Source organism: Lutjanus erythropterus, chromosome 19, assembly GCF_056507025.1.
Source record: "Lutjanus erythropterus isolate fLutEry1 chromosome 19, fLutEry1.hap2, whole genome shotgun sequence".
Lineage (NCBI taxonomy): Eukaryota > Metazoa > Chordata > Actinopteri > Lutjaniformes > Lutjanidae > Lutjanus > Lutjanus erythropterus.
In genome coordinates this window covers 21,395,794-21,415,446 of record NC_139335.1, presented here as the reverse complement: position 1 = coordinate 21,415,446, position 19,653 = coordinate 21,395,794, and the positions used below count along the sequence as shown (strand labels likewise).

General features: G+C 38.9%; 1 protein-coding gene across 1 annotated transcript in view; it reads right to left on the bottom strand.

Annotated features, from left to right (window-relative positions):
* Positions 1-19,144, bottom strand: part of mei1 (meiotic double-stranded break formation protein 1) — a 68,366-nt gene extending 49,222 nt beyond the window's left edge. Inside the window, 10 exon segments of the mRNA XM_084744194.1 lie at positions 656-755; positions 2,277-2,396; positions 2,884-2,998; positions 4,901-5,064; positions 8,111-8,320; positions 13,198-13,303; positions 14,257-14,330; positions 15,477-15,527; positions 18,434-18,557; positions 18,938-19,144. Coding sequence (XP_084600320.1) covers positions 656-755; positions 2,277-2,396; positions 2,884-2,998; positions 4,901-5,064; positions 8,111-8,320; positions 13,198-13,303; positions 14,257-14,330; positions 15,477-15,527; positions 18,434-18,557; positions 18,938-19,120 — 1,247 coding nt within the window. The 5' untranslated portion in view covers positions 19,121-19,144.
* Between the last annotated feature and the right edge of the window lie 509 nt (positions 19,145-19,653).

The window sequence follows — 19,653 nt, the reverse complement described above, 5'->3', positions numbered from 1 at the left end:
TATTGCGACTCTGGTGTGTTCAAGTGTTTTCAAGTCATCAAGTGTGAACAACATGGATACTACTGAGGGCAGAGTAGGTTAGTAGTTATATTAAGAAGATATCTTTTTTCAGAGTTCAGTGGGCTGTAGTATAATGATACTACAAGCAGTTTCCTCTGTTGACAATATTTTCACATAAAAATGACTTACCATGAGGTCTATGGACCATCCAGAGAAACCAGGACAAAAGAAATGTTGCTGCAGAGAAACATGTCTTTTTTTGTGTAATCTGTCAATGCTTTTCAATGAGGCAGCAGATATAAAACATCAATGACTGCACTCTCAAGTGTGTTTTTGTGATTTTGGTGAAGTGGCCCTTCATAGTCGTAACAATAATTGCACTTGCAAGTAACAGGGACCTTTTGACGAAAACGTCAGCATGAAAGACAGCTGCAGCTAACTGGGACACCTTAATTAAACTATGTTTATTTTTATTTGCTGCAGTTGTGTCTACCCTCCTGTGATGTGACAGTGCTCTGTTGGAAATGCAGAGAAGCTGAATGTACTGATGCCACTTTTAGCTACTGAGCTAAGGAATTTTCAAGGGAGCTGCATGTGCAGTGCAGTGATTTTGGCATTGGGACAAACTAACAAAAATATTACAGAGTAGTCTCACCTTTCCAGTATTTCAGTAAGGAGCACCAGACCTTGTTTTGGCACCTCCAGGTTTGTCAGCCGCAGAGCCTCCTTCAGACTGCGCACAAGGGACCCAATACCTAACACACATGCACGCACACACTCATTGTGTTAAAGAAATAAATGACTCAGACAAACAGGACACCCCACCCCCTCACGTACACACATTTGTGTCTAATCTCGTTCAGTGCCAAAGTTATTACAGTGCTCTGACTGATGTCTACTATGCTACAGGCTACAGCGACTGCCTGCGTTAAAGTGACTGACATATCCATAAATGTAATACATGCACAAATCACGCACACACACCAACGCACACAATCATGCAAGTTAAACAAACAGTACATCTTTCTAATTTACTGCTACACAGAGTCTGTTGTACTGATCTCATGATTATAGTGAACTTGGCGAGAATGAAAGGTAAGTTCAGATTATTTTAAGTGGAGTTGTGTGAAGTACTTGTCAGTATATTACCTACAGTAGATGGTGGCCAATTGGCCCCTTGTTTCAGAGAAGCAGAGGAGGAGTGCCACTGTGGATAGGGTCAGCAGCATAACACATTAAAAAGGGCCTATCTAAAAAAATAGCGTAAGCTATATTTAAAATATTATCACACCTTTGCCTTGCCATCAGACAGCCTTTTTTCACAGGAAACTGCCTTTGTATAAGCCAAGTATCACTCCCTCTCTCTCTCAACCAGAGTCCATTGGCAAAGTTAATGATTTTACATCGCAGAACATAAAAGCTGCTGATCTACCACTGTAAACAGATTGAGGCAGGTACTCCTCTCTGCTTCTCCAATCTGGGGGTGTGTTGACCATCATGTACTGTGGACAACACAACTATCAATAAGTACCTCATATAACCCCACTTCAAACGACCCAAACTATCCCTTCAACAGCACAAGGAGTGATTACACCAGATATTGTGTGTACTGGTAAATTCAATTTGAAGTGCTGCATTTTTTTTTATAAAAAGCCAAAGACAGTGGAACCTCTAATATGTATTAATATGTATTATATGTATTGTAATATATTTACTGTAATGGCAAACACCAAAGGCATATGAACATATACACACACATGTGCATCTGTTTCAGAACAATATCATTACTATTTATTATGGATGCCAAATAAGGACATTTTTGCCAATACGTTTTTACTACTAGGTTTCGTGGTCATTTAGTCTGATATTCTTACATTACAACAGCATCATCTGTCTAGTTGAAATAAGTTGTGTACAGCAGCTACATCTGTTCTTCTACTTTTGCCTGTACAGTAATACAACCGTGATGCTAGGAGGAGATGCAAATAACTAAAAACTCAAACTGCAATGAATTACAAGGCAAGGGCAAAGTACTCCAATTCCCCTTTGGAGGGTTTATTAAAATGTCTTGTCACTGTCAGAAAAAAATACACAATGCAGACATTTGTGTATACACAACCTGTCTTTCCATCAGCAATTATTTTCAGATGTTAACTGATATACCATGAAACCCCAAATCCTACAGGGACACCATCATAAACAGACGAAGCACACAAATAGGGAGGATGACATGATGGTGCCTTAGGAGTGTTTTTGATCTGTCTAAGGGCTCTTACCATAGACAGAGTGACACTGGGAGAAGAAGAGCGGGTCCTCAGTCAGTAACACCAAACAGCTGTAGACGGACCACAGCAGCACCTCACTACTACTACTGGACAGACGATCAAACAGAAACTCTTTAAGGGCAAAGAGAGATGGAGAAAAAGAGAGAACTTGTGTGAGGGGCTAAAGAAATAAACTCAAGAGAGAAAGAGAGACCAGGGAACAATATTAATACAGCATAATACTCTTCAGTAGCACCACCAGACCACTTTCAAAACACAATATAATGTTTTCATGTAAATTTAGAATTATACACAAAAAGGCTGGTAATAAGATTTTTTGAAAAACCCATCATATTCTGTATTCAGGGGCAAAAGAGAAAAACACACACACAGAATCCCTACAGTGATGAAGAGATGGATATATAAGGAGAGGAGAAAACAACAAAGACACAGAAGAAGAAAGAGAGTAACACAGAGAGACAGCAGGAAGAGTGAGTCAAAAGGGAACATCGAACGAGGGAGAAGAAATTATTTGTAGAGGACAAATCAAAAAAGGCAACAGCTTGTATAGTCAGCATATCCCAGCCACTGTGTTTGTGTGTCTGTGTGTGCATATTACCAAGTACGTCAGCCTTAATGAACGAAGCGCTGTACTGACAGTCAGAATGAACCAGGACTGCTGCAATACACTTTGCACTGATCGTCTGCAGTGTCTCATCTCCACTCAGCAGCAACTGGAAAACACATTTTATGGGCTTAATTAGAATACACTAATCACTGAAGACACAGCGTTAAAATAGTGCACAGGGCTTCCAGTTTTTAAAGACTGTTTGACATACGTGAAGTATAGCTTCTACAACACTGCCAGACATTAGAGATGAAGCAATATTTTTCCAACTGTCTGGCTCTCATCTTCAGTACACTGTCTATGCTCTGAGCAACACAGCTAGTTTATAAATGTGTCAGAAGCTGTCAAATATAGGCACCATGAGCCTGCACGTAAAGCATATCCAGCCGAATTTGTATATGCAATTAGGGGCTTGGAAATGTTCTTTGAAAAATGATCAGAGCGAGTCTGTTTTTGTAAATATGTCACAGATTTTTACGATTGCTGACTTCTATGAACTCCTTTAGGAAATGTTTAGGCTATGAAGAAATGGTTTAGGTGGACTCACTATATACAGGAGAGGGTTTGGTCACAATAGTTTCACTGTCATACCAAAATCCCTAAACACTTTGAAAGTGAAAAAGTGCACTTTCTATGCCATCAGTCCACCGTAATTTTATGTTTCAGTCTAGAGCCAGAACTTGGCCTGTCCAGCACTTGGCAAGATGAAAATAGCAACATTATAATTATGAGTCATTGTATTACATTACATTATTACATTGTCAATACAATGTAATAACACATTATATTACATTTTTCTAGCAGACGGCAATTAATCCCCAGGTGATAAAAATTTGCATTTTGATTAATAGTGGCTGGGTTGCAGGTGAGTAAAATAGGGTGAAGATGTCAGCGGTAACTTCATTGATTGTTTGAATCTGGCAGGATCGGTCAGGATCTAATGTTAATTAATGTCATGTGTTCTTCTACACATCCAAAAGGCCTCTTACACACAGCTGCAGTTCATACAGTTAAATTGTGTGGAGTAGAGAAGCTGTATAAATCTGGTCTATCAGAGCTGTCTAAAAATGATTTCCTTTGTTTCCTCTGCAGAGTTTCCTTTGTCTTGTCTGTTTTATGAAAAGTTTTTCTGATTAAATATTAATGATATTAAGAACAGTGACATGACTGCATGCGTGGAAACATCTAAATGACTAATGACTGAAAGCAGCCTCTCTAATCATTAAATCATCTTTTAAATTATATCAAACAGTGTGAGCCTTCCAGGTGACTTCAGGTGAACAGCACCCGAATGCAGCGATGTTTCCGGCAGAGTGTGGAGCGGTCTGATCACTGACTTACATGATAATCACCGCAGCATACTTTTCTGCCACATACCACTGCCTTTTTTTCAGCATTCCCTGGATCCCGCCGCTACAGCCGAAAACACACTACCCCCATTCAATGAATGAGGTGGCAGGTGCTGTCTGATCTACTACTGTCATCGTAGCAAAGCAAATAATTTATGGGACTCTACTTAAGTTTTGGTGCAGCATTGTTACTCTTGTTTGTATTTGCACCAGCTTGATGCTGGAGTTTGAGTTTTTTTTGCCTCCCAAATTCTCTGTAGAGTTCTAACAGCTGTGCATGATTAAACAGTCAATTTCTTTGGTCGGATGGATCCTAAAAAACAGCACAATAATTGTGTTTTGGGAGATAATTTAGATTTAGGTTATTATTTAGTGAAAAGGTAGAATTTATAAACCCAACACACAATGGTGATTTACAAAAAAAACTAGTAACGTCATGAGCTGTGCTGTAATGTGAGTCATTAAAGTGAGAAAATCGAACTGGATGTAATCTACACATTGATTTCCCAGACATGTAGCACAAATATTTGTCCAGGATAAACCCTCCCTGAATCCCTATTCAAAGGAACATTAATCCAGGATTAGAACTTCTTGTTATGATTATCATCAGAGCCAGAATGCGGGTCTTGGGTGTTGGAGCAGGATGTTTGGACAGAGACCTTTTTCAGTAGGAGAGGCAGAGGGCAATGGTCAGAGGACTGTTGCTCTTGGTTTTGGCTCAGGCTCTGGCTGCTCTGGTTCTCACTGCACATGATCTGATTGCTGGAGCTGCTCATCAAAACTGACACTGCCTCTCCCTGCTGCACCAGCAGCCACAGCAGACCTAACACATGGAGAAGAACATACAATATATACAAATCCTAACATGTTACTAATAAGGTTTTAGACAAGACATGGGGGAAAAATACATTCATGATGTGATGCACTTAGTATCAATATCAGACTAAAGTTGTCATAATACCAGAATTTCAACAAATTACTAATATAAAATGCTAGTATAAAAAAATTTACTTGATATCTCTTTTGAAATCATGGCGAAAAGGCAAAAAGTCCAAGACACACAAAACGCACTTTTTTTTCTTTTTTATGAACAACCTGCACACAGCCACTGAGCACCAAGGACGCTCAGGTTGCCTGTTTTTACAAAGTGTCAGAGAGACAGAGACACCGAGTGTCCCCATAAGCACAGCAAAAACTCACTCTCCTGCATGCCACGCAGTGCAAGGAGGGAGAGATGCTGCAAGGGGAGCAATGACTGAGATTACAACATGAATGGGAATAAATCACAATAAACTTGTATTATTTGTGTATATAATTTGTGTATATTTCTCTTTTTGCCTTATTGTTTAAAAGCCGCTCTAGAGTTTTCGCTAGTCACTTAATTCATACATTACCAAACCATCATAAGGCTTTTGCTGAGCACTGTCCAGTATTGCTATGCTGCAACCCAAACCTCAGGTCTTGAATGAGTGCTTCATTTTTTTTTATAGTTTCAGTACTTTTGATCTCGCCCAGTGTCAGCTGGAATAGGCTCCAGCCCCCCGCGATCCTTTAAGGATAAGCGGTTATGGACAATGAATGAATACTTTTGATACTATTGAATGTATAGTTAACGCAGAACATATTATTTTTAACATATGGTTTTGAAAAACTTTAGCTGTACTACATTTGAAGAAATTCTGTCAAAGTATTTGTAAGCTATCATGTTCACGAGAATGGGACAGACAGAAAGATGATAACCCCCAAAAGAATAAATGCTCTGCCCACGACTGTCGCCGGTGCAGAGGTATAAAAACTGTGGTGTGGAGATTCTTCACAATCTGTGATTATAAAACGCTCAACACAACTTGCCAAAGAATAGAATAAATAAAATCTAGTGATTTTACATAGTTAACTTATATATGTACTTATTTCTTTAACAGAACAAAAAATATCAGGTCAGATCACATTAAGTCCTAGTGACTGGGACACAGTGAAGGAGACAAATGGGTAAGATCAGACAAGCGGTGTGGCTGGCATGACAAGATGCAGATAAATTAAACATATGTAATAAACATCACCAATAAGGCCCAGCCCAAATTGAGGTGTCATACTACTATATGACACATGAATTCACTGAGGTCCTGCATTATACCCATTCACTGAAGCAAAACTGTTTTCACAAAAGGATATTACTGTAGAACAAAAACATAGTGTATACAAATGAAAACTCAAACACACGATGCAATAAACAGTTACGTAATTAGTAATTAAATGTTGCCCAGATGCATGGATTTTCTTTTTCATTCCAGCCATCTGGAGACAAAGTAATGAAACACAAAAAAATCTTTTTGAAACATTAGAAAAAGTACATTTTCTTTTCATGGAAGCACAGCACTGAAGGAAAAGAATAATAATCCTGTTTAATTCCTCCATCACGCTGTTCTCACCAGGGCTGCCGAAGGTAAGCTTATTAAGATACAATCAATTCAAAATTACACAAACAACAACAACAAAAGCTCAACTGCAGCGACTCTAAAAACTGGAGTAAACCAGCCTCGTGCCTTAATTCTATGCCCACAGTGCATCCTCCCACCTCTTCTGAGTTAATACAGTGGTAAAACAACTTCAGATTTCTAGAAGATAATTACTGTTTCCTTTTCAGTAATTCCTCTCCGCACATAGAGCAGACCTCATTTTTGGTTATCACCAAAGCTTATTGGCTTTATAACTTCAAACTCCTACAAAACACACTTTCATCTCAGTATAACCCTCCTTCCTCCATCCAGCTTTACTCTTAAGTAGATTCTGAATCTTCAATAAGAGAAATGATGAAGACGTGTCATTCCATGAACTAGCTCTTCTAAAATTTGCTTTTCTAAACCAAAGCAACAAAAAAAGAACAGTTTTTATTGACTATCAATAACCCGTTCCAACTAAGTGGAGACCTCTTATGATGAAACAGTAGTTGGTGAATTCATTTTGGTTGTAAGAAATTTCATAAAGTGATATGTGTGCAAAAAACTGATGTCATCCACACTATAAAGTCCTTAGCTCCTCCTTTAAGTCCACACACTAATAGTCCTCAGTGTTATTCTCTCAGATGCAGTTGGCTGTGAGGCTGTGTTTCATACATGACAACAGATTTGTAATAGTCTTTCCTTCAGACTGACTGTCAGCGAACTAGTTGCTGTTGTGCTCAGCTCAAATTTTCATCCATTTTTAATAACATGCTCCCCTCATCTCAAATCGCAAATTGTATTTTTCATGCTTGCCTAAGCTAAGCATACTGTACTGATCTCAACAACTTCAAACCTTTTGATGATAGCCACTCAATCTCACTTAGTCTATCTAGTGCTTAATACATCTAAATGAGGCCAATAGTTGTTGCATCATTTCATCCCGGCATCTAATGATGCTCTCTCAAGTTTACTTTTGTACCGGAGTTTTGGAAAAAGTATTCTTCTACTAAGTTAAAAAACAGACTCAAAAGTTTAAAATAATCAATCTGAGTGGTCATTAAAACTTTCAGTTCAAAGAAGAATATTTTCATTTAGAATACTATATCCTGGCTTTGCTCCAGGAAAGCTGATTCAAAATGTCTTAAACTACTGAAATGATTGAATACTATTAATATTATGAATATCAGTATAAAAAAAACTAAGAGCTTTTTGAGCTTACTGTCATCACAAACTCATATTTTAGAAATGTGATTGATCTTAACCAACTGTGACTTTAGATGCTTTAATCCATCTTCCTAAATGTACTGACACCCATGCATGTCATGATAGTGGTGGGCTAAGCGGAAAAAATAGTGTTTAAGTTTAAATTAAGTGTTAATAAGTCAATAAATAAATAAATAGATACAGTGAGAGATGTTTTCTCCTCACCAACGCAGTTGTCGATGAGTTTGGGGGAGCTGGCACTGGCCAAGGTCTGCAGCAGCAAGAAACACACTCCGTCCCTGATGGCAATGGGCAAAGACTGGGCTGCTGAGCCCCCGGCTGTCCCGAAGAGTTTGAGCCACACAAACAGGGCCGCAGCCTTCAGTGCTTCATCTGGGTAAAACAAGGCCGAGCACAGGTGGTCCAGCATGGGCACTGGTGAACAGAGATGGGAGATGGATGAGTCAACACAGAAACAAACAGAGGATTTAGGCAGGATAAAAGAAAGGGGGGATACATACATGATCATACAGGGAAACTGAGTCAGTGAAGTCACAACAAGTCTGTGTTTTACAGACAATCAGAGAGCAGCATTGCAGGTGAAGTTGCCATGAAGATAGTAGGATTGCAGATTGGAAATTGGTGAGAGAGTTCAGTAAAACGGCAGGCAGGAAAGAGAGTTAGACAAACAAATAGGTACACGTAGTAGGGCTGCCCAAATAATCAAAATATTATCAAAATCGCAATGTGGCAATATCCAAATCACAGAAGCAGCTACTTTTTGATGGGGAGAAAAATGTGTGATAAAACAGCATTAAAATTAAGTGCTGTAGTGCCACAGAGATGCCCTGTCATGCAAATCTTGTCCACCAGATGCAAGAAAATATATTTGTTTGTTACAGACATCAACAAATACAATTTATAGTTTTTTGGGGGGTTTTTTTGTGAAAATGAAAATTGTGATGCAAAAATGATCATTACCGCCATTTGTGAATCATATCACACTTGCAATATCTGTCAGAATAATCACAAAAAGATTTTTTTTGCCACATCTTGCAGCCCTAACAGGTAGGATAGCGATCTCTTCTCTAAGCACAGCAGACAGGAGCTAGAGGCTGCCTGCTACACTGTCTGACAGAGAGAGCAGGATTCAGATTTACAAGAAGTGAAAAAGAGAGACACTGTAGGAGAAAGTGATGGGGAGAAAGAAAAAGACAAGAAGAGACAAGACGTTTTTAGATATTGGAACTGTGTCTCTTCAAGTCTGTCAGAGATTTTGGAAAGCCTTGTATACCATGCCCCCTATCTTTTTGTTGTTGAATGATGATTCTTCATTGAAATTTATAGTACAACAACAACAATGTGGAAAAAAAATCTCTCTACATTGGCAGGCCCCACAGTGGTTAGTAACTTTTGTAGATTTTCTCTGCATCAGCCATTCCCAAAATTCAGAATGCCCCTTTTGAAATCTGCAAAACTTCCGAGGCCCACTCAAACCTTTAATCACAACTCTGATCAACACATGAGACTAACTGTACCAATGAAGAAATATAAGACTCGTTCTGATTTTAATGTGACTGGTCACAAAATACAGTGCAACACATGTTAAAGGACAGATGAATGAATAACAAACCATAATTTCAATCCCATGGCTTTGTTTTATGAAAGTGAAACTTAAAAAGGTTTTATTAGCTGGTTAGCTATATATTCTTGAAACATATGACCCAATTAGCTGTAAAACCTGTAAATATTCAATGCAGTATATGTGGTTGGACGTCCCCCGCTCCATGTCTCTATCAGCTAAGGGGTCTATGACCTGAAAAACGTAGAAGACCCCTGTTTCAGGTAATGCTGTTGGAAGGATAAAGGCACTACTGTAGGTAGTACTGGTCTGTTGTAGTCAGGGGTAGTCCTGCTGGGTTGTGGGGGACAGTTACTTGTTTCTGTCTATATGCATGCTTTTTTCTCTCATAATGAATACAAATTTGATCAAAAAAAGAGACATTTGTGGATGGAGAGCCACACAGATTAAGAGTCACAAAAACAGAGAAAAATAGAGACAGAAGGACCTTGATGTAATTTCTGTTATTTGCGGAATCAATATTAACATAAAATATTTTTCATTTGTGTCTAAATAAATGACCAAATAAAAACATAAAAAGCATCAAAATCACTGCAATATAGTGTTTCCAAAATGATCAAGAATTGACTATAAATGATGTATTGCATGAGAGCAGGAGTGGCAGTTCAGTGTGTACTGAAAGAGTCACAGTCACACACAGCACAGACTGTGCACAGATTCTCAAACATTATCCATATGCCATAGCTCAAAAGGCAAATGGCAACTTCCTCCCTATGGCCACATCTAAAAAATGCAGATCAGGTCGAACAATTGACCAACTACAATTTTATACAAGGATGAATATACTGGCACAGCGGGGGGCAATTAAGTAATGACAGCAACACCTATCAAACCGCTGCACTAATATGGATATAGTCACATTATTAGAGCGCAAAAGCTATGAAAACCAAGGATACATATGATGGAAGGTGAGACAGAAGTGAGAGAGCAGTGGCTAGGGAGAGGAAAGAGAAGCAAATATGTACAAAAGAGCATATTTGAAAAAAAAGAGGGATGAACAATGTTTAAGTTCAGGGCAGCGCTGAAGGTGGAAGGAGACACAGGCACAGAGAGTCAGTGAGGGTAGAAGAGAGATGACAAAGTAGGAGAGCCAAGCCCAGCTCCTGTGTGAAGCAGATCAAAACCCATGTGTGCCAGGAGAGGCTCCCAGACATGTTTGATTAACCCAAAATATATGAGGCGGCCAAGATGAGAGCCAGGCATACAGAGAGAAGGGGAGAGTGAAGAAGGGAGGAAGGCAGCAGGGAGATAAGACTTCCACAGAGGATGTAAATGGAAGGAACACAATGTAAAAGTGGTAAAAGCATGGGTGGAAAATAAAAGCCGTATTGTTGTTTAACAACACATTTTATAAGGCTTGCGTATAAACACAGAGACAAACGCACAAAGAACTGGAACAAAAAAAAGAATAAACATTGTTTTTTTCCCTTTCTTTGACAGAGAAAACCAAAGGTTAATTTCCATTTGGCTTGTTTACTGTTTGGTGCCCCACTGTGACGCTGTGCACTCTGAACTACAGCACTCTGTTCACTCTGTGATCCACTTTCTACATTTTTTTTTTCTGTTGTTTTGTACTGGTTGCTTCACTCTGCTTTAACTAAACCTTTCTCTGGCTTGCTCTCTGGTTTTTTATACTTCCAGTGTTTCCCACATATAATATGCATTTGTTTGGCCCACAAAAACAAATCCCCCCAAGCAAAATATATTTTCTCTCTTCCTTATATTTATGTCTTTCTTTCAAATTTCTGCACAGAAACAACACTAAATGTTAAGTAAAGCGCAGAATGATGTGCCAAAATACTGAATTAATGTGTAATTCTACTGGAGAAAATTTATCCTTAATCACTGAACTGTTGCCTTTTAGAGCTCTGATCATCTCAACCTGTGAGAAACACTGCAGCTTGTACCATTGTCCTTTCCTTCCCTTACCTTCCTTGTTATCTTTGTCTCCCTTCCCCTTTCCATATCTCATTAATGCTTCATCTTCCACCCCGCTCCCTCATTTTGTCTGAATCCACTCCTCAGTTAGGACCTGAGGGAGTAGGACACCAGCAATGCATAAACGAGAGAGGGAGGGGAGAAGAGAGAGAATAAAAGACAGATTCAGGCAGAGAAAAGCAAATGGCTGAGAAAAACAGAGGGGTTAATCAGCTAGATAGACAGGCAGACAGCGAGTCGGAGAGAGAGCAAAATGTGTCGGCTGCTGTGGGCTTGTGTTGTCATTGCCGTGCAGTTGTCGTTAGTCCAAACAGCCCCACAGAGACTCGTTGAATGACAGGCCACCAGACAGGCGCCCACAGTCAATAGCGGCAGCCCGCATCTTACATCAGCATCGCAACAATCCACCATTACCTGCGGCTGCTCAGGGGAGCTTGTAAAACTCATGAAAACACATGGGAGGTGGACACACACACACAGCATAGCAAAATATCTATGACGCCTGCTTAATTGGCAAAAGGCTCACACTCACTCCTGCCTGTGAAGACAAGCACTCAGGTACCACACAAGCACACTACAACATGCACACTTGAAGTTGATTAACAATGTCCAATAAAGCGAGTGGCGTAATGGTTCGGTGTGTAAACAGATATCATACAGGTGGTTGTACCAGAGATTAAATCAGCAGAGGTGAGCATGGGAGGGGTGATGGACTGCTTCATCGTTCTGCCTCACTACACTGCAGAATTGTACATACATAAAAAAATAAAAATATACCCATATACGGGGAATTTCAGGGGAAAGGTTGGATGAACATGTATTTGTAACTTTTGGAGCTTTTTTCCCTCTCAGTGAGAGCCGGCAAAGGATTGGCTATGCAGATAGAATTTTAAGCATGGTGGACACAGCACAGCTATCTCAATGCAGCTGGAGCGTAATTGAAAAGGTCATAACAGCTAGAAAGATTGAATTGGGAAAGTTCAGGGGAAAGGATATTAAAAAATAGACTTTTTTTTCCCCATTTCTCAGAAGTAGGAGTGGAATAGGCTTCAGCATGGGGAAGACTATTTCAAAAATGGACACAGTACAACTATTTCTGTGCATTAGGGAAGTAACTCAAAAGGTCAAAATAGGCAGCCATGATTAAATTGTGGATAAGCCTGTACAGAAAGAACAAGGGATACTGATAATTAAATATTCTTTCATATCCTTCTCTTTTATTCTAAATGAACTGTAATATTTTTTAATATATTTCTGGATATGAATTGTTACTGAGTGGCTTTTTTGTATCCAGTTTTTTGGAATGGACATCAAGTGACCCAAACCAACTTGAGTCAAACTGTATCTGTTTGCTCACCCGCTGCACGAGGACGTCAGAGATGAGGGTCTGTTACAGAGCAGCACACTTACAGTGGAACATGATCTCACTTCAGATTCTAAACCCGTTTAGAGAATTTGTGATCTCTGATTTTGGGCTATATAAATAAAACTGACTTGACGTTTGCTCAAGGACACTTAAGCAGGGTAACTGTCGCTAACATTTCCAAGTACAATAGCTGTTTATGACGTGCCGCCGGCACCGAGCAGTTTTTGGTGCAGCTTTATCGATATGGCCTGTAAGTACCGAAATAACCATAAAAAATACACATGAAAACACACCGCTGGCTCCCTTTGTACACCAGTGCCTGTATAATTGTGGGGTGCGATTGGGTTGTCTGTTGCAGAGTCTCACCATACTGAGTCACCAGACGATGGGCCACGTCGGGGACAGCTTCCACCAGGCTCCCCAAGAAGTTAAAGGTGGGCAGGGAAGCCTTCATACTGAGCTGGTCAGTCAGCTGAACAGGGAATGCACAATATAAACAACAACAATAATCAGTAACAACAGATATACAATAACGTATACGACCAAAGGAACGTGGCATATAATCAAAGGCCAAAGCCCTATACCCTGACACTTTTGCTTATGATATGTTATGTAGGATTTTCAGGGTTCATACAGCTTTTTAAAAGTAAAGTTCAAGTACTTTTCAAGCCTTTATCATCACATGTAAGTTGTGACAGAAGTGAAGAGTGGTGTAACAGAAAAACATCCCCTTTTCATTTCATTTTCCACGACAGTCAGCGTAGCTCAGGTCCACTCCACACCTGGTGTGTGACGTCATCAGACAGCAAACAAAATGACAACGGGATTGGTTCATTTCAAATACTGGAGGACTTTTTGTTTGCATGAGTGATTGTGCAGATGAAACACCAGATGACTTCCACAATGATATTTATGATTTTCATTTTACATTGTAATACTTCAGTATATACTCCAGATCCTCTTACATATCAATTTAAGACACATGCCTGTCATTCACTCTTTTTCCAGACTAAGAAAGCAAACCTGCTCCTTTTTCCAGTACTCAGATTGCATCAAACATCTGTATTCTCAACAGAGGGCTCCATAAATACATTTCCTCCGAAAAATTCTAATCAGGCTCTATTCTCATAACATAAATAAGACCTGTCTGCACCTCTACCTGGCGCTATACCTCTCTGTCATCATCACTATACAAGCTTTACTATCTTCTACCTGCAGCGTCGGCTGCTGAATGAAGCTTTTCCACTCCAGCCTCCCCCAGAGGTGACAACAGCAGCACACTGTCTGTTTACTAAACAACCCTGGGAGGATATGTTGTTGGTTACACAAGTGCTGTTAAATATTCTAAGATGTTGAGCATGTTCCCGTGCCTGCATGTGTGGATGAGCAGGTGTTCCTCTATATGTATGTAAATGTGTATCTCACCTGTTTGTGTATCTCATCCAAAACAAAGCAAAGTGACAGCTCACTCTGCAGCTCTAAAAGCAGCTGAACCAGCACTGACACACATAAATGCACATGTACACAGACACACGTAAAACAAAAACAGAGAGAAGCATTCCTTAAATAAATATCACAGTCATGTGCAGTTCCCATTTTCTGGGAAAATATCAGCAATTTTGTGAAAGAGAAAAACAGTGTAACAGTTCAATGTATTTATTAATTAAATATAGACTAGACAGCTACGCATTTTTACATTATTTGTTTCATTTTAGGATTTTATTTAAACGATTATCTTCGGACTGTGCTAACAGGTGTTGTACCTTAGGGACTACTTTTGATGTTATTATATGCTCCTGACAGTCCATACAGTTGTTTATTAACATAACATCTGATGGTGCAGCCATAACTACAATAGGCAGGTAAATTTAACAGCTAAAACCCGAGCTGCCATTGAGCTGGCTGCTTTATGTCTGCTTCGCTGATGCTACAAAAGTTGTGGAAGATTCTTGGCTTTCTTTCTCCTCCTGTTTCTCCTCACACACACAGATATTATGACTGCATTAATTATAGGGCTCAAATGAGTTTCAATAAGTGTTCATCATGCATTCTCTGTGCAAGGACCAAAAGCAGTGTCAAATTTTAAGCACCCTACTAACTATTACAGTAAAGTGGTCCCTAAGGCACTTTAAGACAGCTACCATAAAATCATTCTGTCATTTGCACTTAGCAAAACAATTTTTGCATTTTAAAAGACTTCGCTGCAGTGAAACAAATCTGACTGTGCGCTAAAAACTGCTAGACACAGAAAAATCTGCATATGCCAGCCAAAACTAATCTCTAAATACAAAGAGACAAGGTACTGCACAGTGCAACAGCGAAATAACATCGACATGTGAAATTAGGTCAAAAATATTAAATTTAGGATCTGGTATATAGAATCACGTTGGTAACCAGCAGTCATCATTACCACATAGCAACAGTTTCAGTGTCTCACAAAAAGAGTGGCTCATAGTCTGTGTGTGTGTGCACTCACACACTGTCTGCATTGCAACAACTACATAGAAGTCTGTGTCGACATTTGTGTGAGTGTAATGTAAGTAAGGTGTGTAGGGTGTGTATAAATGCATGTTTTTATGTGTCCATGTGTCTGCACATACACACAAACACACATACATGTTATCCAGATCACATCTCTTCCTCACCTTGGTTAACCTTTTCCAGAGTGTCTGGGTCATCCACGGTGTGAAGCATCCCTAGGGACATGACAGTAATGACAGGATGGATTTAAAATGCATACTTTACAAACTCACTCCCATGCACAGAGTTCTCACAGAAAAATAATAAGAAAAGGGAAGCTAGAAAATGAATGCTCATACATGAAAAAGGGACAAACTGGGTTAAGAAGAGTGTTAGCTTGCCAAAACAGAAGGTATAAGGTAAAAAGATACTGAATGGGAATCCATATTGTTGCATGGTGAGGTTTGTGTGCAAATGAACCAGTGTGACAGTCACAAGTGTTGTGTCTATTATATCTTGAAATAGTTTTGCTGGATTTCCAAAGCATGTAGCAACAACAAAGCCACATCATTAAGCAAGTGTGTAAGAAATGTAAGGCTGGGTATCATTTAAAAACTTACAATACCAGTACCTATAAAATGATATGGATACCAATACAGTACTTCATCTGATACCTTTTTTCTACTTGATTTGATACCAATACCCAGCACTTACAAAATACACCATTTCTATGGCTGCTTCTATAAATACTATCTTACAAGCATGTTACAAAGGACAATGTGCAGTGTAAGAGATGATACAGTATATTCTGTACTGGATTATGCTCTCATTGGCACAGTTCAGTTCATCCTACAAGCACTGTAATGGTACTTTTAATGTCTTGTCAAACTGGTCAGAGCTTTTACCAGCTTACCATTTGGCCACATATCCTCTCATTGCACTAATTTGATTAGAGCTCAAATGGTGTAGGCCGAATACTTCATGCTGCAATAACTTTGTGAAATTCACATGGTGGGGAGGAAGAATCAGTAATATCCTCTGATGATGTGGTACCATAAAAAACACACTGTGGTATAATTATAGCAGTGGTAGCATATAAGAATGTTATACTTTTTACCTGCCATCCTCACAACATTTCCTATAGAAGACTTGTGATTCATTACAGTGAGGGTAATGTACTGACCCTGGCAGTAATGTATTAACCACAATACAACGGTAATAAAGCTACTCTCCCTGTAGATAAACATGATCTCACAGGCTTCATTAGGTGGCTGTCATACTATGATCACTTTATATATACATCCAAGATACACAGATAAGTGCTGCGCCATTCATTCTCCATTCAAGTATTCTCATCAGTGACTGTATGTCTGATGTGTTACTGACCATTCTGTTTTGTACAAGGTGAATTTGTCTGACTAAGCTATCGGCGGAGTACAAAACTGCATATCAAACAAGCACAATGAAGGACACTCAGGTTACCTTCAGGTTTTCAGATTACGTTTCTTTCGACTCTGTTTTTTATGGGTGATTCTTGCATTATCTAGATGACAACAGCTGGCCCCAGAAATTGATTTGTGATGGGATGGAAAAGCATCTGAAAGAACTTCTAGAAAGTCAGAAACAAAACTGTCTGCTTAAATAAATTATCCATGCTAATGCCTTTCAGAGTGTCAATTAGTCAAATAACCACGCTAAGCAATGACGATACAATTTCACATTAGATTTAATCTAGGTGTCCTGAAAAATGAACACCATTTATATCAACAGGAACAAAATGTTACACCAAGTACTCAATAAAGCCCCAAATATCAGTCAAGTTGATCAGCAAATAAATGTATTGCTTTAATCCTCCCACACATGGCAAGTGTGTATTTTGATTAGGCCTATAATCAGATAGAAAAGCAGTGAGCAGCAGGTCAACTCTATTATCTATAATGTCAATCTTTTTGTCATTTTAACATAACTGTATTATGATAAATATTGTTAATATTTCTTTATCTTTCTGCTCAGGTGATGTGATAAGATCTATTGTCTCAGTCATTCAGTCTGACCCTGCTGAAAAGCCGTGATGTGATTGCATTTCTAGCACAACTGTGAACTGACATAGTGGAGATTAGTTCTAAGGAGAGGGAAGGTCAAACTCAAGCTGATGAGACTCAAAAAAAAAAAAAACAACCAGTGCAGATTAGTGCGATGGTCAATCTTGAATTGAGAATCTGTCCACTAGTGAGTCACACTCACTGCTGATGTTTCTTGTTTTGATTTCAATAAGTGACTTTCCAGGCACATACCTACATTATGACTAGGGACGCACAATAAATATTGGGGCCAATAAATTATCTGCTGAAAATGGGAAATTTATTCTGAAAACGAAATTGTAGCTATAATAACATCTGATTTGACAGATAATGTTATCATTTAATTTGATTCCTGAGGCAAAATGATTTATAAAAGCCAAGTATATTTGTAAAGTTTTTGACATATTTTACTAGAAAAATTAATGAACATCTGAAGAGTTAGAACTGTGCTTTGTTTTTGTTGTAATAATGATGTCAGTTAGATTTGGTTTTGTCAGCGCTCTGAAAAAATTAAATGATCCTTTATGCTAATTATGCTTCCTACATCTTTATCTATCTTACCCTCATGTGTGCATAAACTCTTGGTTATATTAACTAATTTTTAAAAGACAAAAATGTGAATCATTACATATCTACATTATTAGTTACCATATCAGTATTGACAATATAAAGCGAGTAATAGACTTTTTTTCACAGCAACCATTGTAATATAAAGTTAAAAGGTAACTGCAGGTGTTACAAATTACACTAATTTATAAGGTCCCATTTCTTTTAGTGTAGCAGAGCTTTTCTAGTGAGCCAACATGCACAGGAGCAGCAGTCTGTTTGTCCTGAATGAACAGAACCTTAATTAGTATCATTGTTAACACCTGTGTTTACCCTACTATTTCACGTCAAAATGACTGCTGTGAAGGGTCTATTAACAGTATCGTCTGAAAAAAGGCCATATTGTGCATCCCTGTTTTATGGGTGAGACATTCAAACCCAGCGCTTCCTAATCATTCTTGCTGGTCCTTCCTTCACATCCTAATCCTGGTGCTGCATGTGCCACCATTTCTCACCCAGCAGAGAAGCTGTAAAACACAGAGAGACTCTGTGGTCCTGCTGGAGCAGCTCCCTCAAGGCCCCTGGCGAACACTTCAGCACCCCACTGATAGCGGACAAGGCAAATGACTTCCTCACTGACTGTGCAACAGAGACAGGGGGTGGGAAAGAAATACAGGAGGATAAATACACCATTTTCACCCATACTGATATGGATCAGTAGGGTAAACACAGGTGTTACCAATGATACTAATTAAAGTTCAGTTTCATGATGTGTAGCAGAGCCTTTCCAGTGAGTTAGCATCCTGACTCTGTTTGACCTGAATTTAACAGAACCTTAATTAGTATCATTGGTAACACCTGTGTTTATACAACTATTCTTATTACACACAGGTGATTGCTGCGAAAAAGGTCAATAAAGCTAGAGTATCACGTGAAATTAGTAAGGACACTTTTTTATAAAAAATATTTTCTAGTCATAGACGCTTCATATTAAAATAAGATTGTCTTATATTCCTTACCGCGACATCGTCACTGTCAAGCATTTCAATGACACAGGCCACACAGAGCAGCAGGCCGCCCCCCTCAGCAGGCCTCAGGCGGCCGCTCCACTTCTGGTCATGTCTGAAGTGGACCTTGTTGTAAACAATATCCGCGCTCGTCATTTTGGTCATCCCACCTGTTGAAACACACATACAATGCATACAGGGCCTTAACTAATACGTTGCAAGTCCAGCAGGTGGGTAAACAAGCATGATAATGTTATCATTGTCATCAGTTATTACTCAGCATGACTAGCCTAGCTAAGTAATGTTACAACGTTAATGCTAACGTTAACTAGCTCATTAGCAACTTTCCTTTAGCTCATCAAAAGCACGCTAAGTTACAGTCTATGTTTTTCTTTGTTGAAGTTTTTATAAAATACGTAACATGCTATCACATACAGCTTATGCAAATTAGTAAAATAACCACTAAACTAAAACACACTACATCACCTAAGCCAGGTGGTGGAGAGCCATTTTTTTACGCCCGCGTTTTTTGATCAAAACTTTATTAAACAATATGATAAGTACAAAAACAAGTCCTGCCCTGTCGGTGTACAAAAAAGAGAATAATTAAGAATCCACTGCGGATAAAAAACGTAATGTTTCAATGTATTCATCAGATCAGTAGTTGAAAAAATAAAAGTCAGATTAATGGTAGTTAAAATCGCAAATGATCATAGGCATATAGATGT